We start from the raw sequence: 25,965 nt of genomic DNA on the forward strand, positions 1-25,965 counted from the left end.
TAGAGGGTTTAGATATTATTCAATTACCTTTATGCCTCAACCTTGTCACCGGAACACGTTGCCATTCTAGAAGGCTTAAATGTTATGCCTCTACCTATAAGTCTCTACCTTTTAGCTGAAACGAAATTTCATTGCACTCTGACTGAAAAACAGCACATAATTCAAGCCGCTTATGAGTTTAAATTTATAATTAAGAAATTAAACATCGTGTTACAATCATTAACATGTAATATAGCAAAGTTAAAATATATCTGAATTAAATTATAATAATAGATCATTTCTCCCCCACAATCTCTGATGGCGGTGCGTCTCTCCCTAATATTGGGCTGATGGGACACATAGGACACTTTTGGTTGAACGCCACGGCTGGTGCTGATACTGCTGAAGGGGGACGTGCTTCTGGGGACGCTGATCGCTTCTGACTCTTCTCGATCGTATCTGATAATATTTCCTTCAGCGTCGATGCAAGCGCTTTTGGATTTCCAGTACTGTCCAGCTGTAGGAAAAGTTATAAACTCGTTTAAATCTGTTACAGAGTTTGATAGATTTACTTACTGGTACACATATAAAAGCTATATTTACCTTATGGTAATATCTATGAGACTACAAACATTCAGTGCGGAATCTTGACCATCGCTACTGGAGGCATTACAACCTTCTCTATTAATTATTAAATTCCGACTGTTATTGAATCTATACCCATATTGCGACGTATTTCGCCTCTGAGCAAGTCATCATCAGGCATGAAATAGAGATCGAATATAGCTTGGAAGCCGAGTGTTGACTGTTCGACGACAAAATTACGACTAGAAAAGGTCGTAACGGTTGCAATAGTGATGGTCAGGTTTCCACACTGAATATTTGTGGTCTCAAAAACTGCGACTAAAGAAGGTCATAACGCTTCCAGTAGCGACGGTCAGTTTTCCGCAATGAATATTTGTGGTCTCACACATCCTAATGGTAGAGGACTAACAAACTTAACAAGGTAATACTTATAAATGCATTAAGTAATGAAATGGACCTCCGCAAAATAATATCGAATTCAATTTATAGTAGTTAGTAGGTAAGACAAAAGGATGTTGTTTTCATTCAGTAGACTTGGTGATCTAAAGAATTGTTCTTTCAATAAAGGTTTAGTGTGTTTTAAATCACATACCGTTACAACATGTCCTCTGAATCGTTTGTGAACGTTCTTTACTTTATGCGCAGCTTCCCTGATGATCTCTCTTGCCGCATTAATCTCTGATTCTGGTCTTCCTAATTCTGATAGTTTGTTTTGAAGTCTTGTGGCTGCCACCTAGAATACCATAATATCATTTAAAATAATAATAACCCTGGACATTTCACACAGTACCATCAGGTACTCAAGGTAAGCAGACCTATTTATGGGTACTAGACAACTGATGTAAATATTCTACTAGCTCCACTTTTATTTTGAAAATTACTAACGCTTTCCCCGGCTTCGTACGGGTATTTAACAAAAAATATACACCCTTCGATATTGATGTCCTCTATACAACTGTAGTACATCACTTTGCTCTATTGGTAATCATTTCCGCAGCGTACGCGATATGAGGATTTTTTTATTTTTTTCATACGTCGATTTACATTTACGTATGGATCCATTTTAGAAAATATTCTATCGTTTATGTTCTTCAAGGATAATGTAGAATTCTAATCGTCTATCTAAAGATTTTTTTAAATAAGTCCAGTAGTTTCAAAGTCTATTTAGTGCAAAAACAAAAACTAACTAAACTTTCCTCTTTTTCGTTATAATATTAGAACACCTACCTCGTACTGGTCAACGGAGTGTTGGGCGCCCTTCTACAAGATGGACCGACAACATCAAGAATGTGGGGAGTGGACGGATGCGGAAGGCGGAAGAATGCACATAGTTGAAGGTATTGGGACAAGCCCTATATCCAATAGTGGATATATGCAGACTGAAATGATGAATACGTACCTCATTGTCAACTTCCAAAGCAACAATCTTCTCTGGCCATTTGACCTGTCTGTTAAAAATATTAGACATCCTCGGGTTCTTCGGGAAGCCCACCAAGATGAATCCGGTAGCTTCCTGTTGCGTCAACATCGCTTCTTTTATCAGGTCTACTGTTAGTTGCTGTTGATGGAAAAATACATCATCATAATCGTCAAAGGCGTGACGGCCTCGGTGGTGTCGCGGATTAGCACTCCGCTTTACTTCCGTGATGGTTGCGGGTTCGATTGTTCGCAAATACTTGTATCCAGTGTTTGATTCTTTGTATCTGTATCTGTCTGTGTGTTTTCTATATATATTATGTATGTATTTACAAATTAATGTACCTATCTATGTCTTTATATTAGTTGAGTACTAACCTTAGCTTTGTTGAGTTTGGAACTAGAGGATGCTGTGTGGACTGTCCATGTCTTTACCGTCACAATGCTGGGTTTTCAATAGTAAGAAGTTGTAAGTAGCATAATAATGTTCAGCACTGCTCAGTAGTGCACAACAGTGCTCAGCAATGCTCAAAAGTGATTAGTAATGCCTAGTAGTGTTGCTCTTAACTTAAACCCTCCTATTAGAGTGAGTTAATTTAAGTTTTCAGTGAGTTAATTTAAGTTTTCAACTTATTATATAATAAGTATAAATTTACAAAAAATATATATTTTTGTCCATCATTACTCTAAGTGTCCGATGGGAGTGTTACATATAAGAAAATCGTGTCTAGGAGAAAATAGTCTAAAATATAATTCTGACCTCTGAGATTTCATCTTGAGTTCGTAGTTTATCTGCAATTAAGCGCCCTCTAGAGGTATCCTTCAGCGCCTCCGCCCTCACCAAATCTCCAGGTCTGATTATTGTATACCCTGTTATGTTTGATATGGTCTGCGCCACTGTCTGATTGCCAGCACCTGGTACTCCGTTCACGAATATGACCGGAAGGTGACGGATAGGCGACATATCATAAAGCGTGTTATCCTGCCAGAGAGCAATGAAATAATTATCTGAATATTCATAAAAATATTTAATATTGTACGATACTAGCTGCCCGCCTGGCTTCGCACCTGTACCAGTACCTATTATACATATAAACTTGCTTTTTTAGGATTACTCTAATGCTGTCGGCCGCAGCTGGCCTTTACAGCTTCACCGGACGATAGAGGACGTGTGCAGATGGCACTCCAAACGCACGGAAGGACTTGTGAAGTGGCTGAAGGCTAACTCCCTCCTGACGGATACGATTAGTTTGACGGCATCGCTAGAGGTTCGAATCTCGGCTCAGGCAATCGTAATTTTGATATCCGTTTGAATTGGACATCGATCGGAGGGGATATGAACTTGCGTGTTTCTTATTTACCTTGCAATATTTATAGATAACAAAATTGTCTCTAATTATAAATTCTATAAGAATTACTTACATCTTCCAACCCTCTAGAATAGAAACAACCCATGACCTCCACAAATAAAGAAACCACACGATTGTGTAATTAATTACACGCAACAAAGTTTGTGAAATAAAATGACATCTCTAAATAAATGACAATTGTTTGAACGTACGTCTAGATTTGTATACATATTTCGAATATAAGTCTTTCAGTGCGTGAGTTTTTAGGCAGTTATCTACATATGAATTATCAACTCATTTAAAAAAAGAGGTTATTTTAAATTCAAGTAATTTGTTGACGTCCTCGGTGGTCTAGCGGTTTAGTACACGGCTTTATAACTGAAAGTTGCAGGTTCGATTTTTCACACGGTACAAACTGTAGAATACTATTATATATTCATAGTGAATAAATAAAAAATAAATAAGCTTGGACAATTAACACAGCGCCATCTAGTCCCATGGTAAACAGAGCTTATGTTATGGGTACTAGATTCCTGATATAAATACTTAGATTTATTTGTAAATATATACGTAATATACGTAGAAAACACCGAGATTGATACAAACAGAGACACTCATGGTACATTACACCATGCAAGGAATCGAACCCGCAAACCATCAGAAGTAAAGCGGTGTGCTAAACTGCTATACCACCGAGGCGTCAAGTGATTATGGGTTTGAATTTGAGTTTTAGAAATTATTTTATTCATAAATTATTGCTAAATAAGATTGTCGTTTGAGAGCTCGAGTACTCTCGATTGACTCGTAGAAAAAGGTACTTGTGTACAATAAAAATAATTCTGCTAATGTTGATGAAATATAATTATGTAGGTCGTCAAACCTAGACTATAATAAGCATACTACACAGTAATGGTCATACGCATTTATATTTTCAAACGCAATTGTACATAGCAATAATAACTGTCAAGAAACATAACATGGCACCCGCTTCCGTTCAAAATTGGATCACATAAATTTTAAGGCACGCAGAAATCCATTGTCATATCTGGCTGTGCGGTGCTATTGTATTCTGTGCCACAATGTAATAAAACTGATGTAATGTGTGTTATAGTCGTACTAGTGAAATAGTGATTAATTCATGCCTATATTCCTTTTCCCATAGTCCTACATAAACTATGTCATAAAAGTAGGAAAGTTGTGATGTAAGCATAAACATAAAAATATATTTAGAGTGGATTTACTTTTTTTTTCCATATTCGTCCATCTCCTTTTCAATGATGGAACAGGCAAAGAGCCTTAGACCGTACAGCCTATGTGGCGTTGACTTGAAAAAAAGAATTGTTTTTTTTTTATTTTAATGTTGACGTTTGAGGCTTTGGATGTGTAGGTATGTATCCTGTTTTTTTATAATGATTTTTCTACACCTAGGTAGTTGTAAACTGTGTTATAAAAGTAGCAAAATTCTGTAGTAAGAATACCATTGATTCAAAAAAAGAATTGTTTTATTTTAATTGCTAATATTTGAGGCTTTGGATATAGGCTTGTATATAGAGAGTCATTATTTTTTATTTTTAAAGTTAATAAGGATTATCGGAATTTTTCAGACATCTTACGTAATGTTGTTTATTTGGATTCTTCAATTATTATTATTCATCTCAGTATTATCTAATATGCGATGTTCAAATGAATTTCCACCTATACTACCAAAATATCACCTGATGGAGAAATGCCACAGATCCAAATTGGGACTGGCAGCTAAGGCCAGATACACGTCTCTGATCAGTTGCCAGCGACTTGCCATTGAAAAGAAGGCCTTATCATTGAACTTCAGTCCACCTGAAGCCGCGGAAAGTATGAAGGATCCCCTCGAGTACACGTGTGAAGTGTTGAAGTGCGCTGAAGTCGACGGTGGCACGTCATTGACGAATGATATGAGATTCGACTATTACAGTTTATATGCGAAACCTTTACGTTAGTACCGAAATATCTACTCATATATTTATTATACATTTATATATTACTAGTACTTACCCGTGACTTTTGTTGATTTGTTTATGTTCATACTCATTATACAAGCTATCTTTATATTACATTTCATTAAAATCCGTTCAGCCATTTAGTCGTTAATAGGTAACAAATTGACAGACAGGTATACTTTAGAATTTACAATACAGCTAGTATTGTAAATTCGACACGACGTCTCCATTTTTTTAATTAAAAATTCTAAAGTATATGTGCTTTGGCTTGATACAATATATTTATTCTATTCTGCTTAACTTACATTATTATCGAAAGGATATAGTCGTTTGATCGTGACAACAAACAGATAGACAGACAATTTCAAATCTATAATGTTAGTATGAATAGCATCGCTTACTTCTGATAGTCACGAGTTTGATTCCTCGCACAGTACAAACATTTGTATTTATGAGTAGGTCTGATTTGTATTGGCCTGTGAGTTTCGTAGGCCTATTATATACGAAAAAAAACCTTTTTTGGTACCTATTATCCAGATTAAAACCTTTGAGATTTAAGCCGAATTTGTAAATTACTAGGCCAGTACAGCATTACAGCCTTACAAAATAAGAGCCCCCCCGATCGATCCCCGTCCAATTCAAACGGGGATCGAAGTTACGACGGCCTGAGCCGAGGTTCGAACCCCTAACGGTGCACTTAAACTAAAGTCGTATTCGTCAGGCGGGAGTTGGCCAAAGAGTAAAATAAATATACCCTGGAGTTGGCCTTCAGCCGCTCCATACGTCCTTCCGGGAGTTTGAAGCCATCTGCACTCGCCCCCTATCGTTCGGTGAAGCTGTAAAGGCCAGCTGAGGTCAACAGCATTAGAGTAGTCCAAAAAAAGGATTTTTTTTCTAGCCAATGCAAATTCTACATGCATACCAGCAACAGGCATGTTCTACCTTATCACCCAGAAGTATAACTACACGGAAGGTCAGAATGCATGTAAGAACATAAGTGGTGTTCTGGCAGATATTACCAGTGAGCAACGTACAGAAGCGCTCGGCCAGATGCTGGCCGGATCAAATGTGGAGGCTGCCATCATTGGAATGAGAAGAAAGAATGAGAGCACCTTCTATGCAATCAATGGTATCTATAGCCCCATGCTATAATCTATTTTATCTAATTACATTTTTAATAATAATAATAATTTTTAAATTTGACGGTTTCGGTCTAGCGGTTTAGCCTTACTTCTGATGGTCGCGGGTTCGATTCCTCACACGGCACAAACATTTGTATTCATGATTGATTGTATCGGTCTGGGTGTTTTCTATGTACAATATGTATGTATCTACGAAAAGAAATATCTATGTATTTTTATTAGTTATCTAGTACCCATAACACAAGCTTTAGCTAGGTTATCATTCCTCGTCACTATTCTTAAGTATACACCGTTCGAAATATTCAGTACAATTATTGAATTTTTATTTTTAATAGTGTCATGCTCAGTAGGTACCCCGTGCTTCCTGTTTTACTCTTCGACCGTGTCAAAGCTTTCACGTAACAATACGAGATTTTCATCCTTTTTTTGGTTGTAGGTACGAAGTTTTGATCTATGAAAATTTGATAAAATATAATGATGTACAAAGTTAGAGAGCCATGTTAAATTGATGTACGAGACTCTATTAATTTTTTTATTTCTTTGCTTGGATTATTTTTTTTATTAGTTATTTTTATCCTTTAAAGGAAAGGCAAAGGGAACTGCACCCATACAGCCATACAGCATATTATTGATGTTTTTAAAACATGAAGTTAAATTTTTTAAAGTCAACAACACGAACGTAAGTTCTCAAACCTCACTATACAATTTTTTTTACATGTGATACATTGGACTGCACGACCTATCGTGCTTGGATGCCGGGGCATCCAAGAAGATATTATGACAAATATGACTGTGCTATCATTACTCGACATAAAATGTGGAAATCTACATCATGTAAAAAACGATACCCAATTGTTTGTGAACTCATTCCGGGAGGCCCATATAAAAGAGGATCAATTTTTGCTTCGAGAAGAGTAGATAACAGTATGCAAACATATTTTAATTGACTCTAATATTTATCCTCATAATCATTTTTAAGTTTAAATCCTTAAACTTAAATAAGTATAACTTTAACGTTTTACTAAGAATTTATGATTGTTTCTAAATTAATTCCGTTGTGTTTATGCTATGTTGATTACCTATAAAGTTTATATTTTCTTTTCAGGTACAAAAGTAATGAATGAAACTGTTAATTCAGATGCTAATTAATTACCGTTAAGATATAAGTATACATCTAAAATAAAGTACAATAAAATCCCTAAGATTACGGCATGTATGCGATGCAAATTATTATTGAGTAATCACTACGTTTACATTATCTAAACTTTAGTTATTTTAGATATTTTAGTTTAGTTTTTTAGTTATTTTAGTTCGTGTTTAATATATATTATTAATAAGGTCAATCATAAATCAGGCCATAGAAATAAAAACAATGCAATTTCAACTAGGAAGATAGTTTAAAACACAGACAACATAATATTATGTACACAGTTTAAAATTATTATCTGTGTCGAATCTAGCGATAAATAAATTCAAACAAACTTCGGTAGCATCAGTCATTAAGTGTACGGATACTGTGTGTCGATTTTTCGTTGGAAAATCTCGTAACCGTAGTAAAAAAAACTAGACTTTACTACCCTAAAAATAACTGCTGGCAACTACAAACATTGACATCGCTGTACTCGAGACAGCTAGTGCAATCTAGTCGAGACATCGAGAAAGGTAAATAACTAATTTACCATAAAAATATTTGTATTAAGACCCGACTAACTATGCATATTAATAATTCTCTATTTTTGTTTTATTTAGTTGGGAAGTAAATAAGACTCGTATACTATCACTCTCATGATAACTAAACGCCATTGAATGTCAAAGTCAAAGTGACAATACGATAATATTTGATACTGACATTTCTCATTTCAACTTTTGTTGTTTGTTATTATATCTATACATTATTGTTAATGTAATAAATAATAATATACGGAAGTAATTGTTTAACATCTTGAATATAGTAATGTTTTCGTCTATGGTTTCAAATTATTAGTATTAGTGAAAGTGATATATTTATTTTAATTTTATACGGACCGAGACACTCAGGTACACGCCTATACATTCTATATTTTCAATTTGTATAAATTTCCTTTCTGTAAGACATTAGTTCTCAAGACTATTACGTTCCTTGAGCACTACCTTGCAATAGTTCCCTTCTGAGATAACTGTATACCCACTTTCCTAGTGTCTAAGAAAGCATTCTGTATTTAAAAAAATTGTAGATAGCGAAATTTTCCTCTCATTTTTCTTTAGTTATATTTTATACAGCATCATAAAGCAGTATAAAGCATTCAGTAAACTGTTTCAGTGGTTTAGTCAGTATATTTAAAGCAGTCTTTATTTTTAGAATTTCATTGCACCTACGATATTGAGTTAGTGCTAATTAAAGTTGTGAATAAATACAATGGGTCAAGGAAAAAGTCAGTTCAGTGAAGAAGAACTCCAAGATTATGAGGTAACATGATTTGTTTCTCTTTTTAAAAGTGTAATTTTTCCACCCCAATCACATTGGTAATAAATTCAAAACTGATCAATGACAAAAAATATGCTAATTTCTATTTTGAACTAACTCATTGGTGATGGAAGCAGTGATTATAACAAAATGTTCATCCCAAGCCAGGTTGATTCCATTAGCCTTGTGAAATGTGTGTGGGTATGTCAAGTATTTTTTTTATGGATGATAATGGAATGGTACATCCACTTGCGCTAACAGTTTATGCTGTCTGGGCACTAGTGCAAGATGATAAGATGAGCATGAGGTCATGTCAGTTAGGTCATCGTGACAAATTCACCATCAATTTATCACAATGGTTTCCAGGGGTAACCTGACATGGTACATTGATAGTAATGGGGTTATTAATCCACATTACTTACAATCCCCTTCCCCCTATGTCAAGTATTTTTTCACCATAACAGCAATATTTGGTAATGCTACTGAATGTTCCCAATTATATCTGATTACATTTGGTATCACAATTGGACAAAAATTTTAATGAAATACATAAGTTTTATTAACTACATGACCAAACATATTTGATTTGTATTTGTTTAGTTAATAGAAAAATAGTCAGAAACAATTTTCTTAATTTTTCATTCATAACAATCTTCTATTGAGAATAATAAATACAAGAAGAATAAGCACAATTGGTCGAGCCATTCAAATAGAGAAATAATGATTTCCTTTTTTATATAGATTACTATATAAGGTATATTCCAATTTTGTTTATTTTTGATAGTAATTTAAATATAGTTTTGCCATAATTGAATGTCATAATAAGTGCAAAATTTTCTTCTTATTTTTTCACAAACATATTAACATATTCTCTTCATTACAGGATCTTACATATTTCACAAAAAAAGAAGTGCTTTAGTGAGTATCCTTTAATCATATTTAAGTATTATATGTCAGAATATTAATAATAACCTTGGACAATCCACACAGTTTTATATAAGTATTGAGATATATTTTTTTATATACATTTATTTTGAAAATGCATTTTTTATGCATTTTCAAAACAAATGTATGTAATTATGTATATCAGTTGTCTAGTACCCATAACACAAGCTCTGCTTACCTTGGGACTCGATGGTACCATGTGAATTGATATTATTATTATACCATAATAACTATATGGGCACTAAAAATGGTGCCAGTATAGAGATCCCATAGAATTTTAATAAGTTAAACCCTTAAGTATTATGGTAATAAATATATTATATCATATTGCAGTGCACATCAAAAATTTAAAGCATTGGCCCCTGAGAAAGTAGGTCACAACAAGAATGCCAAGTTACCTATGACAAAAATCCTGCAATACCCAGAACTTAGTGTCAACCCGTTCCGCGACAGGATATGCAAAGTGTTCAGCTCCAGTAATGATGGTGATTGCACTTTTGAGGATTTCCTGGACATGATGTCAGTGTTTAGTGAGACAGCACCAAAAGCGGTGAAGGCTGAACATGCCTTTAGAATATTTGGTGAGTTATTGTTATTATTATAGCTTTCACTTCCACATGATATTTTTCAAACGTTATAGTTACTATTTTTTTTTTCATATTATGTGGTCCTCTCGGGTAAAAACCTCCTATCTTCTGCCAACCCTGTCTATCCATAGTATTTCGCATCCAGTCTATTCCTGCTATGCTTTTTATGTCATCTGCCCATCATTTTTCTGCCATCCTACTTTTCTTTTGCCTGTCGGGCCCGGCCATTTTGTCATTACATTAGTCTTTGTATCGCAGCCAGTGCGCCGCCCAGTTCCATTTTTGTTTCAAACTGAACTGGAGAGCATCTGTCAATTTCGTTTTGTTTCGAATATCTGTATCTGTATTGCTAACTGTAAGTTATTGTTATTGATTAAATGATACAGACATTGGTTGTTAGTTTTACTTACAGTTAGTAGTGATAGTGACATGATTCTACTTTAAACATGAGAATATACTATGTGATTGGTGTTTGAGAGAAGTATCTATTATTATTTAATGAATGGTGATGTACCATTCTGAATTCAATGTAACTTACTGACTGTACTGTACTATAGCTACTGAACATAATAAAAATATCCCTGGACAACTCATCTTTTCTCAATGTAAGCAGACCTTTTTTTTTTAATATAAACATAATATACATAGAAAACACCTAAACTGATACAAACAAAAAAAATACTCATGAATACAAATGTTTACATTTTGCGAGAAATCGAATCTGCGAAACAGCGGTTGTCGTACATATTATGTATTTATAAAAAAAAACTGAAATATTCATATCAGTTATCTAGTATGTACCTATAACACAAGCTCTATTTACCATGGGACTAGATGGCTCTGTGTTAATTGTCCTGCGTTATTTATTTATTTATTACCACTTTTACATGTTCCAGATTTCGATGGTGATGACATGATAGGTGTGTCTGATCTATCAGAGGTAATCCAAAGGCTTTGCGGCACTGATCTGAAGCTTAGCGATTCCGAGATTCAACAATTGGTGCAAAATGTCCTGGAAGAGGCTGATCTTGACGACGACGGCGCTTTATCATTTGCCGAATTTGAGCATATCATTGACAAAAGTTCCGATTTCTGCCAGTAAGTAAAATTGTTTAAATTATAAGGAAACTAGTTGTTACTGAGATTTTTTCTGCTCATTTTTAAGACAAAGGATAATCGATATGTATGTCTGTCTTACTACTATACTGGCAAACAATCTGTTAACCACACTGTGGAATCACCTTCCAGCAATGGTATTTCCCAACCGATACGATATTGAAGTCTAGAAAAGAGCTTATTCCTTTATAAAAGGCCGATAACGCACTTGCGATTCCCTTGGAATTGCGGGTGTTCATGGGCGGCGGAAATCATTTACCATCAGGTGAGTCACATGGCCGTTTACCCCCCTGCTATAAAAAAAAACTATCATACGGCCCATCTGATGGAAAACGGTTCCCTTACCGTGGACGCCTGAGACGCTATTTGCCCGACCTTATTGCTGCCCTGTTATTGAAATACAATTTTGTTAGAATAAAAAAATATTATTCAAAAGTGCTTATATTAGATTTATTTGAATACAGGTTATTTCTACTTTTACATATAAATTCGGAAAACTGTCTCAGCGCAAGAAGGTAGGACGTTCGTTCTTGTATTTATTTTTTATGGATTTAAGATTTTGGGTCAACCTTCATTTTTTTGCAACACGGGACCCGTGTGACCCTGTGTTTTTGGAACTATTTTGACCATTTGGTAGTCTATCCACATTTAGAAGAAGTTTTATTGCCTAATAATGGACTGGAGCTCTCCTTATTGGTAAAATACGCTGGTGGAGCATCACCATGGAAAATTTAAACTAATCTAAGCTGTTGACTTGACATGGTACATTGCTAGCAATGGTGATATAATTAACAATCATCTTTGTCCTTGATTTCGCTATTAATATATGTATCCCATTATTTAAAACGTCAAATGTTGAATGTTTTAAAAAAGTGTTATTTTATTTTTCAGATCGTTCAGAATAAGGCTGTGAGGCAACAACATCTGTTTTGTACAGCAGTCTTTAGTTTGAAAACGAAATGAATTATTTATTAAACTTGTAAATGTAGCAACAAATTAGTATGAATTACGTAATAATATTTTAAATTTGAATCTTATAAGAAATTGTTGTGCATAACTCTTTACAAATCATGAATAAAATAATTGAATGTGGTTTTCTTTAACACTAAAACTAATTTGTTGAGCTACGTATTGCTATACCCGATTGGTTTAATTTAGGTACCATTGTAAAACTCGTTAGGTTTGATACTTAACAATTATTACATTCAATAGGCACAAAAATACACATAATGACGTAAGCAATTTTAGATGCCTACGACCTACGAATGACTGACTACTTCGACACTAAATAGTACCATCATCACACAGTTGTGCTATACATATTATAAATTGTAATATTTGTATTACTAGCTCTGCAAGCAGTTTCACGCGCGTGAAATATATAGCCTGTATGTTGTTCTGATATATAAGTTATATCACTGTAAAGTTTCATCGAAATCCGTTCAGTAGTTTTTTGCGTGAAAGAGTAACAAACATCCATCCATACTCACAAACTTTCGCGTTTATAATATTCATAAGATTAGAGGTTAATTAATAATTACATATGAAATAACTTTAATCAAATTCGTAATTCTATTTTAATTAAACGTAATTAGAATAATATTTAATTAAATTTAATCAAATATAATTGTATAGTACTCTAATTCTATCTAATCGTGTTATGAAATTATTACTAAGATATAATTAAACTATATGTAAGTATTCACTCAACATATAACCAATAGAAACTCGTGTAGTTTTCAATGTGAATTGGTCATGGTATGTGGTGGAATGATTTTTTTTTTATTTTGGCACATAACAGTCAATACATATACAAGTAATATAATTTGTTTTAATATCTGCAATAAATTTTATAGTTTAAACACTTTTTGTTTACACTTAATTTTAGTAATATATTTTTGAACTGGGTTATTGTCTTCCTATATTAATTTCTGTGATTAATAGTACATTATGATAATTGTTATAGCAAATGTTACTCAAATAATATTTGGATACTCTTGTGTACTCTCGTCTCATGTTTATTAGCAGTAAATGTATTTAATATTTTTTAGATTAACAAATTGCCAAAAATGAAATAAATAATATAAAACCTACTTTGTTTCTTTCTTTTTTATTGCATATACCAAGATGAATTATGAATTTATTACTAACTTATTTAACAAACCATCAAAAACATTTGCAGTATATATTCTGACTGTATTACTAGAATTAATACCAGAAAAGATTTATAGGAATACTGTTGTAGAAATATGTAGTAAAACTATTTATGACTGGAAAAATGTATTTAATGGTAAGATGGTAGACAGTGAAGTGACAATTATATAACAAATACTTTAAAATTGTATGTGATAAAGCTATATTGTTATATTATTATACCTACATGGTTTTGTGAATTAGTCTAAATATTGTTATCAAAAAAGTTTATATATCTTTTGAATAGAGCAACACACAAGTTTCTTGCTCATTCCTCTTGTGATAAATCTGCATTCCAAATGAGTGGTAGAATCAAGAATATGACTGTTCAAAAGTGCTTGTATTGAGTTTATTTGAATAAATATTATTTCTACTTCTAATAGGTTAACAGTATTTTCTAGTCTTTAATTGAGATATTATAATCTATGTTGGACTCTGTTTCTGCATTTAGCCTCTCCATTGGACCCTTGTGGTTGTAGGTGTTTTATTTAATTATTTTTTGTAATGTGGCTACACCATTGGCAAGAGTAATGGAGTAGTCATAATTTAAAAAAAAATTAATATGTCTTAATACATTAATGATATATATATTTCTTCATTATTAATATTCTAGTAATTATTTATTTTTATAAAAATAAATTGTCTTGTATTATATGTAGTGAGTTTTCAGAGATTTCATAAGGACTTAGGGATAAATAATAAAAACCAAAACTTGTGACCAATATAAAAAATATTTATTAAAGATAGAGGAAAAATTTGCAAAAAAATTGGCTTACATACTAATATATTAATTTTGTAAATATCCTGGCAGCTTCATTCTCATGAATATCCATGTTGTGAAAAAGGACACGAGTATGCACAGGAAAGCGACGGATATGAGTAGAATTCGGTTCAATTTTGGCGTTGAGGGGTTGTGGGTACGATCAAGTATGATGAAACCCAGCCCACCGAGAGAGAAGAGGAAGCTCGAAGCTAGACCCTCCATTATATATTGGCCGTTTACACGATTTGGCATGAAAGCAACTGGTCTGCTGTGTCCATGTTCATCTGTGGTGGAGCCCACACTTGGTGGTTCGACTATAACATCATAGATAATGCCTGAAACAAGAATAATAATGTTATGATAATGAACACTATGTATATACACATACTGAGTATTTGGCAGTTGAGAGCAACATAGTTTAGTCACAAGTTTCACACTCCTTGTGATGAGACTGCAGTAGATTAAAAGAAGGATAACTGTGACTCTCAAAAGTGCTAAAATTAAGTTTCTCTGAGATAAATCAGTAGAAAATCATTCTTCCTTCTCAGTTAACCCTTTCCCTGAAGAAATATAAACATTCTTATGGCGAAAATATAGTATGTACGTATATGACGAACCTTTCCGTTTAGAAAACTAATGTGGCTACTTTTATTTTGGACGTTTCATCAAATCACCTCGTAAAACATCCGACAGACAATGTAATACATTTGACTAGTTATTAATTGTATGTATTAATTTAAAACATCGGTAGTTGCAACCGCTATGAAGTGCGGGATGATAAGAATTTCCGTACGTATGGGAAATTAACAATAATATAATGTAATGGTGATAATTATACTTTACAGGGTATGAAGTGAAAATAGATAAATATCCAATAATTCTAATAAGATAACTATTAGAAATACTACTAACCTCCAGTTACCAAAAAGTAAGAAAGTAACACCAAAGAAAAAGTGGTCATAGCCGACGGCGCCTGCAGCCATGAGGGTTTTTTTATTTTAATATTCGGTATTTCCAGAACTGTAAACGGCAAGGCGAACAGGGCTTCCATTTTCAATAAATTTACAATATTCCGGTAAATATAAACGAAAAGGACAATTTATGTTGACAACTGCAAACTCGTTGACGTCGGTTCAGTTTTATGTTCAATGTGACCATATTAAAATTACAGATGCGGCCCGATTTATGCATAAAATTGCCAAATACTGCAGATTGTATTTCAAATGCATAAATACTGGTTTTTTCATTAAGTTATTCATTTAAATTTTATATTTATATTTCATCATCAGTCCAATGCAGCCCACTGCTGGACTAGGCCTCTCCCAAGCACGCCACTGGGCACGATATTTATATAAAAAAAAAGAAATCTGATATTATAAACTTCAGTATAATAATCTAAAGATACCTAAAGACATCAAATTAAAGAGTCGTTAAAATTCCTTGAATTAAATACGTACTAATTAGGTAAAAATATGCAGAAACAGTAAAAAACTATCAGTTATGGTCACACTAACCGCCGCTTTTCGGATAATAATGACAATGACATTTATTAGCGTGGTTTTGACAGTTGAACAGATACAGCGATGTTAACGAAGTAGGAATAAACTTTCTATAAAATATTATTTATATTTAACATTTTGCCTGATATTTAAAATAGTTACTATAAGATGTTAGTGTGATAAAATATATTAATATAAAAACCATAAAATAGATCTTTTCTTTCATATTACATTGTCAGCTTCTCGATTATCAGTAAAGTTTAGAAATACATTATTGCTTAAAAAGAAACGTAATCAACGTCAGCTGCTATAGTATGCATCCTCAACCAATGAGTGCCCCAACATCGTACTAAATGTTTATTTCCTATTGGACAAATTGAATAATCAATTGCATAAATGTGTTTGTCCAATCCCGTTTCAGGATATTCTAGTACGAAATTCCACAACTGTCAAATAATTCAGTTCGATGAATAAGAAAAAAACGAAAATTGTAAAAAGTGAATTGCTCCTTTTTAATGTTCGTTATTGCAACAGCTGGTATTTTTAAAAATCGAATAATGTTGCTTTATTGTGTGTGAGTTAAACTTAAACTGTATCAATTTAATTCAACAAGTGATCTCGAAAGAGTTGTGAAAATGTGTTAGTTTTGCGCACAAAATGAACTGTACTGTGGATATTTCACTAATTTTACGATGAAGGGCGGATTGTGTATCATATACACGTCGTTGCTGACTATTTCAGTGATTTCCAGGTCAGTAATTTTTATATACAGTAATCATATAAAAATTTGGCATGTATTTCATTAACGGAGTTGTTGTTCCTCAGCTGCGCTCTCTTCATCCTGACCGTGTCAGAGGCTCTGCAAGCCGACGGTGACGATAATGCCAAAGTGGATCTCTCTGGGCTTCATAACGTCAGTCATAAAGTAACTGACGTAGACAAAAATGTTCAGAAAACAACTGCAGAAAGTAGAACAGATAATCCAGAAGTGGAAAATGAGAAAAAAGTTGTGGAACCTGAGATGATTTTTGCTGAGACATTGTCCCTGAACTCTGTTACAACTGATGGGTAAGTTTTTTTTATATAGTACACATATTCAGATATAGGAATGACATTTTGTGTATTTTTGTAATGAAAGTCATTTAAATTAATTTATGAAGGAAATATAAAATAAATAAATATATTCTATGAAAGACATAATAATCCCAAACTTCCAGAATATCCCTGGTTATTATTGTTATATAAATATAATACAAATTTCTTAAAACACATGATGATGCCATGATGACCTCTGCATACTACTTTCTTTTTACAAATTATCCAATAAACAAAGCATGGGAAAAGTGTACATACTTCTTATTTTTTTTATACTATAAGAAACTAGTTATTAGATAGATTAGAAAATATATATAATATAGATTAAGAAACTAGATATTTTTTCAGTCATTATCAGTTTCTTTTTTACTTTCATTGGAAATTCCATTATCCATTATCCATATGCATATTGCTATAAATATTTTATATATTGTCTAGGGATAATTTTTTTTTCTTTAGCATTTGTTAAATAGTTACTTATATTTTCTTAGTAATGTGTAGTCTTTTTTTATGAATAGTATACTATTAATGATTGAGTTATTAATCATGAATATGGTTAAAAAAATTTTGGTGATTAATGGCCTTCAAACTTCTAAGTATCAAAAACTTCCTTATTATAAAGTACCTTGACAGTAGAACATATTTGTTTCTTACTAATTAATATTTCATTCAAAACATAGTGGTTACTTGTTCACTTTTTTTTTGTTTTGGTCGTCTAGATTTTCTCATCAGGGAAAGGCAAAAGTTCTCAGCCCATACAGCCATTGTCTTTGGTAGTAAATGTTTGGTGTCTGAAATAGGTATAACCTGTAATACATTACAATTATATAAACCCGTTCCTTTCCATTATCCCATCTCATTTCCTATTTTTAGTGGCATAATAGGCAACACTAGCCTCTTACCAAAGAAAAAAAAATATATATTACAGAGTATAGCAATGCATGAGAGATACTGTGATGTTCTTGTTCATAGATAATGGTAGCACTTGCCATCAGACTGACTGTCAGTTTGTTTGTATGATAAGTATTTAAAAAAATATATATTCAGTTAATATTTTTCTGTTATTGAAATAATTTAGGTCTGCAATATTGTTAGTGTCTGAAATATTTCCTTATCAACTGTTAATTCTGTGTTTTCCTAATTGTCTGATATTAATTATATGTCAACATATGTCAATGTTATCTACTGAAAGGTTATCTGAAAGATTGATTTGTGATATCACCATGTTTGGCTACTACTTAATATTTAATATCTGGTGCTTCCTTTATTTTGATTTTCCTTTATTTAGAAAATATAAAATTACACTAATGTTATAAACCTTTTTTTTCCTCATACTAATAGATTTAAAAAATCTTTTATATTTTTAATAGCTGTGCCCATGGTTTTACTTGCATGAAATGTAAATGCTATGTGCTATTCTGATATATGTAATTATTGTAAAGTTTCATTAAAATATATTCTGTAATTTTTGTGTGAAAGAGTAAGAAATGTCCATCCCTCCACACTCACAACATTCTGCAGAGTCTAGTGGAACAAATAATATATATATATATATATATATCATCATCATCATCATTGAAGCCCGGAAGACGTCCACTGCTGGACATAGGCCTCCCCCAAAGATCTCCACGACGATCGGTCCTGCGCTGCTCGCATCCAATGCTTTCCAGCGATCTTGACCAGACCGTTGGACTTCCTTGCTGGAGGCCTTCCCACGCTGCGTCTTCCGGTCCGTGGTCGCCACTCGAGGACTTTACTGCCCCAACGGCCCTCTGTCCTACAAGCTATGTGCCCCGCCCATTGCCACTTCAGACTCGCAATTCTTCGGGCTATTTCGGTCACTCTGGTTCTTCTGCGGATCCTCATTTCTGATCCGATCACGCAGAGTAACTCCGAGCATAGCCCTCTCCATTGGCCTCTGAGTGACTCTGAGCTTGTTTATGGGGCTCATAGTTAGCGACCACGTCTCTGTGCCGTAAGTCATCACTGGCAACACACATTGGTCGTAAACCTTCGTCTTGAGACACTGCGGAAATTCGGACGAAAAGATATATCGGAGCTTCCCGAACGTGGCCCATCCGAGTTGGATTCGACGATTGACCTCTTTCTCGTATATATATCTCGTCATATATTAACACTAAAACAGATATTGGTATTAACATATAATTTACAGTAAGTCATTATAACTTATAAAACAATATGGATTGGAATTGTTTCAAGGACAACAATTCCATTTCTGGTAGAGCTTGATATCATTCAAGTGTATTCGTACGTGTCAATTTTATTACGCATTAACCAATTTAGCATCAATTATAAATTATTCATGAAAATATTTATTGTAAACTTCTTGGCGCCAATTCTTTTTTTTTCGTTATCACATTCTTGACTTAAGTGCTTGTTGTAGTTTTGTTGGCACTATATTTTATTTCTTTTTTTTTTTTTCTAAAAGCGAAACTAATTATTTCTATTATAACTGTTACTGTGACTTCGTCTGCTTTTTAAGCACATGTCATACATCTATCGTTATATCAAATTTCATTAATATACAATTAACCGGTTATTTGTAAAAGGTCGCTTTTACAACTAAACGGCTGAAATTCGTATTATATTCTGGTTGATAAGCCCAAACAAAAAAGGTAGAGTGATTCAAGAGTAAGGTATATATAATATACATGTATTATATATACCTTACTCTTGAATCACTCTACCTTTTAAAAAAACCGCTTCAAAATCCGTTGCGTAGTTTTAAAGATTTAAGCATACACAGGGACAGACAGCGACAGCGACTTTGTTTTATACTATGTAATAATGATATATTTAAAAGGTAAACGCTACCAATAACGAAAGAATCATCAAAATTGAATAAGCATTAGGTGTGTGTTTGGTTAAGACTGACTCAGTTCATTTCGTGTGTCGGACTTTACTAAATAAATTCGGTTTAAATCAATCCATTGCTATCAGTGCTCATTGGCTTGTCACCACTTCAAGCCCCGTTACTATGGTTGTGACGTCACGCGTGAGGGCGTAACCAGCAGATACTGTTATTGTCGGTTTCCATTTTGGATTGAAGTCCTTGAAGATTATCATATATTTGTGTATAAAATAGTCAACGAGATGTTTATGTATAATAAATTTTATTAACATTATAAACGCGGACGTTTTTAGTGTGGATGAATCGATGTTACTCTTTACTTACACTCCTGTTAACAGGGGCGGATCTATCGGGCCCCGAGGGTACAAAGGGCCCCCCGTCCCCACTGAAACGATATTTAGAATATAAAAAAAATATCTAGAATGTTAAAAAACCTAGGTTGGCAACCCTGAAATCAGTTTATATAATAAAAAAGAAGTACCCCGCCTCTTGCCGTCTATCCTACAAAATACAGAAAGTTATCCATTTTTATACGAATTTATACACAATACTATAGGAACGCTATAGATGTAATTAATAGTTGATTTATATTAATTGTAAAATGTAATTGTTTGGCTGAAAGGAGATTTCCAAGGCCGTAAAATTCTTAATAAAAAAAAATAAAAAAAATCGACCCATGCAATTGCGCGTCTATCGAGAGAAACGGGGAATTTCTGGTCGCTTTTTTTTGATCGGTGTATTTTTTTAGTTGAGTAATATAATTAGGTGGGCCCCTAAGTAGATTTAGCCCAAGACCCACAAATTTACGATCCGCCCCTGTATGTTAATATGTTTGTGAAAAAATAAGGATCAAAGTAGGCATTAATTACGACACTGAATTATCATAATCTAAATATATATAACTCAAAAGTGACTGACATAGTGATCTATCAATGCACTGCCCAAGCCACTGGACGGATCGGGCTGAAATTTGGCATGCAGGTTATGTTATGACGTAGGTATCCGCTAAGAAATGATTTTGATTAATTCTACCCCCAAGGGGATAAAATAGGGGTAGAAAGTTTGTATGAAACTTTGTCAATTTTAAACCGATCGGGCTGAGACTTTACATGCATAAAGCTACTATGATGTAGGCATCCCCTAAGAGCGAAGCCGTGGGCAAAAGCTAGTAATATTATAAACGCGAAAGTTTGTGAGTCTGGATGAATATTTGTTACTCTCACGCAAAACCTGAACGGATTTTGATGAAAATTTACAATAATATAGCTTATACATTAATAATAAACATATAGGCTATAAACACGCGGGTGAAACCGCGAGCACAGCTAGTATTTAATACATGAGAACTCGAGTATACATAGAACAAGTCGAGAAATTCAAAGATAGATCATCCACGTGAAGCCGGGATGGGTCTCTAGTTAAATTATAACACGCCAGTTGATTATATAATGAGTTCATTGAGCTAATGTTATTTTAACCAGTGGCCTTAACCGAAAAGTAAAACGTACCGTCGATCGTCTAGAAATGGAAAGTCCGTCTCTATACAAATTAACCGTTACATCGATTCATTTCGTTTTCTTGAGGTATGCGCATTTGTTTTTTCACTGTTGGCAATAGGATTGGATTATTTACTTGCTCATTACGTGATACGGTACTGTACTTTTCTACTTTATTCTCCTTTTCTTTGCTTTTAGAAATATGACTGTCTAGTTTCGCCATTAAAAAAAATCAGAAGGAAACGCCATTACACATCCTATGTGGTTAAAACCCACTCAATCATAAACGTAACATCTCCTTTGGAAAGTTTTTCACTCTATACGGAGGAGATAAAAACTCCTTCAATCTTGTCCCTGACGGGTCTAGGTAGCGTACTCTGAAAAAGGGTGAGAACAATAGATCTATGTAGGTCGCAGTGCTACAGGTCCGAACACCTGACAATAGCCCAAACAGCTCAATAAAATAAGAATTCGCCATAACATTTCATTATTAATATTTTTATATGTTTGCTGATCTGTTACATGTTTGCAGCTAAGGTTTGTATGTATTTGTAATGTTGCGGGTGAGTATGTAAGGTGGCGCCACTGTCACGCCAGCGCTAGCCAAATTGTGCATCTAGTCACTTAAAAAAAAAAACTGTCTACGGTACGCGCTACGGTAACCATTTATCACCAGAGCTGTATGCTTATTTGCCACAATCGTAGAATAAAAAAGTAAAATAACAATCCCAATAACAAACACTGAAACAGTATGTCGTGTCTCGATTTGTTACGGAACTCCTGCGAAATGACTTGACTGATTTTTATGAAATTGTAGGTGTTTATTTGCTAGGTATGGGAATAGGTTAGGTGATAGAGTTAGCCCCGTCTAACAACGTACTTGCAATTCCCCTGGTGATGCGGGTGCTCAGGCGAGCCGCAAGCTCGTTTGTCCCGTATTAAAAAAAAGAACTTTTATTAGAAATAATTCATATGACAAAGCGACGTTTGCCGGGTCAGATGGCAATGGTATGATCTAGTTACCGTTGTTATGATTTGAAAGTTAATATTAGTAGTTTTAATTATGTATTTGTTACGTCTGATAAAAGGTCTAGAAACTTCCTTTACTAGAAATAATTTATATTCATACGCAATGGTATGAACCAGTTATCGTTGCTAATGTTTTCATAATGATTATTAATAGATTTAATTATTTTAGTTTGATAAGCGTTAATGTCTTTAACACAGTATAGAATGAAGTCGCTTTCGTTGTCAGCTTAGATCATTTAGACTACGCCACGGATTTTAATGCAGTTTTTAGCAATAGATAGAGTGATTCAAGAGGAAGGTTTATATGTGCAATACATGGAGACCCGTGCGAAGCCGGGACTAGAATCTATTTATTTATATAAATATAATTGTGACCTCTGAGATTTCATCTTAAGCTCGTAGTTTGTTTGCAATTAAGCGCCCTCTAGATATATTTCCGCCCTCACCAAATCTCTAGGTCTGATCATTGTATGCTTTGTTATGTTTGGTATGGTCTGCGCCACTGACTGGTTGCCAGCGCCTGGTATACTGTTCACGAATTTTGGGAGGGAAGGGAATATGACGAAGATACGACACCCGTGCGGAGCCGGGGCGGATAGCTAGTATTAAATTCAAAATTCAAAAATTCAAATTATATTTATTCATGTTGGTCTATTACAGACTCTTATGTCAAATCTACCGTCAGTTCGGAATGATTTCGAGATGAGAAGAACTGACAAGAAACTCAACTCGTATTTTTTTTTAAATGTTGTACATATTTACATAATACAATTTCATTTAAACTCAAATTTAGGAGATACCACCAGCATATGCTATTTAAAAAGAAAACAAAAAATCTAATCAGTGATCGCAACCTGAACAGACCAGTCCCCACAAGCAGCAACCGTTCACGAGTATGACGGATGAGCCAGCCATCATTGCACTCAACCGTATTAGAGAACATATTTACATAAATGAAGACTACTGCAAAAATACGGACGTATATTAGAATGTCACGGATATTTTCCTCAATAATCGCGTCGCCATGTACTTAAAAGTTGGCACAGGTGTAGCAGTTATTCGCGCAGATCTATTCCAGAAATCTGTCTGAAATATTCACACATATATATCTAAAAATAATTTTGATGCAAAGCACTGTGCATAAACAGTTTAATGTTTGGTTTATGCGGAAAATAGAGAAAAAAGAAAATTGTAATTAGAAACAACAGATTGGCAGCAGCCGGGTAATTTCTCTAGTGTTGCTGGTAATAGCTCTGTGTGCCGGCGGTATTCACTTACCATCAGGACAGTTACATGGTCATATGCTCCTTATATAAATGTGATAGCGAACTCCTTGATACGTTTTTATATTATATTTTAGTTTTATAAAGATATTTTTTTGACACATTCTTTTTGTAACATTCTATTATATATTGCTGTCGTATTAGTCGCATTTTCTTTATCTCTGTATATCTCCTCATAAAACCCTCAATACCTCTCATTCATCAGGTATATCATATACTTCCGCTTCAAATGTATTCATATATATGTTGATGTAATGTATTCATATCAATTGTAATATTGAAATAAATACGATTATATAAGTTTATATAGGTGGTCACAATTATTTAAACACACACATAAATAATATTAAATTGTCCTATATTGTAATGTATATACATAAACATATAAATAATAATAACAATAGTTCAGAACAATTCGCACAGCGCCATCTAGTAAGCAAAGTAAACCTTGTGTTATAGGTACTAGATTATTGATACAAATACATAGTTATCTTTTCCTAAATAAATACATATTATACATAAAAAACACCCAGACTGATACAAACAATCATACTTATGAATACAAATGTTTGAGCCGTACGAGGAATCGAACCCGCGACCATCGGAAGTAAGGCGGTGTATATAGCAAGAAATGTATAGATGGACAATTTAGTAGCAGTTATATATTAATCTACTCATGTTTTGCAGTGAGAATTTTACTTTAATTGCCTCTAATTAAACAAAACCAGATATGTGCTTATATTTTTTGCTTGCCATATACAAGCATGTTGTACAATCATAAAGGGCGTTACTTTCTGTTCCTACATGTTATAAGTGGCCAGTATCAGTCACAGATACCGGTCGACCAGATTGACGGCATTCTTATCAAGTTTCGCGTTATCATTCTCTATAGCTCTCGTTAGGAATGTTAGATGTTAGAAAAACAACTTATTGTTAATACGTATAATTAGTAAAAATCACGGGCTCTTACCACGTTCTATATTTATTGAGTTCCCGATTCGGCAGTGTTCTAATGACATGCTCTCGGGTAGGCTGAAGAACAGCGGGTAGATGGCAAATAAAATCATTTTATTGGCATATGCGTCTACCTTCCTTTGTTACTACTATTGGAACTCGACCGATATTCATTTCGTACTCACAGTATTTTCACGTATATTTAATACACTTTCTGATCGCGTTTTTGGTTTTGTTTAATTAAACATACAATATAACATATTGTTTAATTATTGTTAATATTAGTACATAGTTTCTGATTAAGCTTTCATGAGTATTATTCTAACATCATGCACTGGGGGGAAAGTGGATTGTTAGTAATGTGAACTGATGATATTATTGCTAGCAATGTACCATGTCAGGTCGAACTACAAGCGGTTCCCCTAGAAACCATTGTGATAGATTCTAGGTCAATTTGTCACGATGGACTAACTGACCTGAACTCATGTTCATCTTATCATCCTCCACTGGTACCCTGCCAGCGTAAACCGTTAGCGCAGGCGGGTAGCGCAACCATTCCAATATCGTACTTAGAGGAGAAAGGGGATTGTTAGTAATGTGGTCTCATGACCCCATTCCTAGCAATGTACCATGTCAGGTTGACCTCCACGTAGTTCCCCCTGGAAACCATCAGAATAAATTCCTGGTGAATTTGTCACGATGGGCTAACTGACCTGATCTCATGTTCATCTTATCATCCTCCACTGGTGCTCCGCCAGCGTAAACCGTTAGCGCAGGCAGGAGCACCATTCCAATATCATACTTAAAAAAAATCATGCACTATGCGAATATTTTTGCAATTAAATGCAAAAATATTTGTACCCGAGCAAAGTCGGGTTAGGTTAAGTGATTAGTATTTGATATTTCCAGCAAACAATATATTAAACAGTTTCATCTATAATCTCAGTGCAGCATGCACTGGACATGACAATCTCGATTCCATCGAACGTCAATTAAATAGAAAAAGCTTTTATCGTGCCACATAAAGTTATACGATATTGATCAATCCTTCAATTTATGAATTGATATTGTAGTTTAAATGCGACTCAATCTGTCAATCTTGTGAGATTATTGAGAATGTAAAATGATAACTGAAGTATAATTGTACGTAGTCATAAGCTTGGATACCTTCTCACCTATTTCAGCCGCCAACAGCTTATTTTGTGATGTTTTTTCTCTTTATTTTTTTATTTTTATACACTAA

At 33.8% G+C, this 25,965-nt stretch overlaps 5 protein-coding genes across 6 annotated transcripts in view; 3 read left to right on the forward strand and 2 right to left on the reverse strand.

Moving 5' to 3' along the window:
* Window positions 1-224: 224 nt before the first annotated feature.
* LOC131854711 (adenylate kinase isoenzyme 1-like) lies at window positions 225-3,548 on the reverse strand. The gene is made up of 5 exons (XM_059205851.1): window positions 3,403-3,548; window positions 2,741-2,962; window positions 1,964-2,122; window positions 1,157-1,297; window positions 225-496 (listed from the first exon to the last, which is right to left on the reverse strand). The coding sequence occupies exons 1-5, from the start codon at window positions 3,433-3,435 to the stop codon at window positions 275-277; spliced, it is 777 nt and encodes a 258-aa protein (XP_059061834.1). The 5' UTR covers window positions 3,436-3,548; the 3' UTR covers window positions 225-274.
* A 1,397-nt stretch (window positions 3,549-4,945) lies between these two features.
* Window positions 4,946-7,596, forward strand: LOC131854716 (uncharacterized). Its single transcript, XM_059205857.1, has 4 exons — window positions 4,946-5,300; window positions 6,204-6,437; window positions 7,168-7,371; window positions 7,553-7,596. Exons 1-4 carry the CDS (start codon window positions 4,946-4,948, stop codon window positions 7,594-7,596), a joined length of 837 nt encoding a protein of 278 aa, XP_059061840.1.
* Window positions 7,597-8,429: 833 nt separating this feature from the next.
* LOC131854699 (calcium and integrin-binding protein 1-like) lies at window positions 8,430-14,206 on the forward strand. Of its 2 annotated transcripts, XM_059205833.1 has the most exons (6): window positions 8,430-8,484; window positions 8,786-8,893; window positions 9,774-9,808; window positions 10,169-10,416; window positions 11,319-11,520; window positions 12,430-14,204. In XM_059205833.1, exons 2-6 carry the CDS (start codon window positions 8,843-8,845, stop codon window positions 12,449-12,451), a joined length of 558 nt encoding a protein of 185 aa, XP_059061816.1. In that variant the 5' UTR covers window positions 8,430-8,484; window positions 8,786-8,842; the 3' UTR covers window positions 12,452-14,204. The 2 variants fall into 2 exon arrangements, with proteins under 2 accessions (XP_059061816.1, XP_059061817.1); XM_059205834.1 differs by lacking the exons at window positions 8,430-8,484; window positions 9,774-9,808 and having other exon boundaries at window positions 8,806-8,893; window positions 12,430-14,206.
* A 237-nt stretch (window positions 14,207-14,443) lies between these two features.
* LOC131854710 (oligosaccharyltransferase complex subunit ostc-A) lies at window positions 14,444-15,649 on the reverse strand. Its single transcript, XM_059205850.1, has 2 exons — window positions 15,407-15,649; window positions 14,444-14,829 (listed from the first exon to the last, which is right to left on the reverse strand). The coding sequence occupies exons 1-2, from the start codon at window positions 15,543-15,545 to the stop codon at window positions 14,519-14,521; spliced, it is 450 nt and encodes a 149-aa protein (XP_059061833.1). The 5' UTR covers window positions 15,546-15,649; the 3' UTR covers window positions 14,444-14,518.
* Window positions 15,650-16,441: 792 nt separating this feature from the next.
* Window positions 16,442-25,965, forward strand: part of LOC131854692 (SUN domain-containing ossification factor) — a 69,780-nt gene continuing 60,256 nt past the window's right edge. The window contains exons 1-2 of the mRNA XM_059205823.1: window positions 16,442-16,744; window positions 16,819-17,061. Coding sequence (XP_059061806.1) covers window positions 16,686-16,744; window positions 16,819-17,061 — 302 coding nt within the window. The 5' untranslated portion in view covers window positions 16,442-16,685. The remainder of the gene's footprint in view (window positions 16,745-16,818; window positions 17,062-25,965) is intronic.

The sequence above is a fragment of the Achroia grisella genome, unplaced genomic scaffold (genome assembly GCF_030625045.1).
Source record: "Achroia grisella isolate CSIRO2021 unplaced genomic scaffold, CSIRO_AGI_Agris_v1 utg1244, whole genome shotgun sequence".
NCBI lineage: Eukaryota > Metazoa > Arthropoda > Insecta > Lepidoptera > Pyralidae > Achroia > Achroia grisella.

What these genes read in the sequence shown, in the direction of transcription:
- LOC131854711 (XM_059205851.1), bottom strand. Translation starts at nt 3,435, where the DNA reads ATGGGTTGTTTCTATTCTAGAGGGTTGGAAGAT. An exon ending in CTTTGGAAGTTGACAATGAG is followed by an intron (nt 1,298 to 1,963) that starts GTACGTATTCAT and finishes ATGGTATTCTAG; the next exon opens with GTGGCAGCCACAAGACTTCA. An exon ending in TCAGAGGACATGTTGTAACG is followed by an intron (nt 497 to 1,156) that starts GTATGTGATTTA and finishes CTTTTCCTACAG; the next exon opens with CTGGACAGTACTGGAAATCC.
- LOC131854716 (XM_059205857.1), top strand. Translation starts at nt 4,946, where the DNA reads ATGTTGTTTATTTGGATTCTTCAATTATTATTATTCATCTCAGTATTA. An exon ending in TTTATATGCGAAACCTTTAC is followed by an intron (nt 5,301 to 6,203) that starts GTTAGTACCGAA and finishes TTTTTTTTCTAG; the next exon opens with CCAATGCAAATTCTACATGC. An exon ending in CTTCTATGCAATCAATGGTA is followed by an intron (nt 6,438 to 7,167) that starts TCTATAGCCCCA and finishes TTTTTACATGTG; the next exon opens with ATACATTGGACTGCACGACC.
- LOC131854699 (XM_059205833.1), top strand. Translation starts at nt 8,843, where the DNA reads ATGGGTCAAGGAAAAAGTCAGTTCAGTGAAGAAGAACTCCAAGATTAT. An exon ending in AAGAACTCCAAGATTATGAG is followed by an intron (nt 8,894 to 9,773) that starts GTAACATGATTT and finishes TCTTCATTACAG; the next exon opens with GATCTTACATATTTCACAAA. An exon ending in ACATGCCTTTAGAATATTTG is followed by an intron (nt 10,417 to 11,318) that starts GTGAGTTATTGT and finishes TACATGTTCCAG; the next exon opens with ATTTCGATGGTGATGACATG.
- LOC131854710 (XM_059205850.1), bottom strand. Translation starts at nt 15,545, where the DNA reads ATGGAAGCCCTGTTCGCCTTGCCGTTTACAGTTCTGGAAATACCGAAT. An exon ending in TTACTTTTTGGTAACTGGAG is followed by an intron (nt 14,830 to 15,406) that starts GTTAGTAGTATT and finishes TTCTTGTTTCAG; the next exon opens with GCATTATCTATGATGTTATA.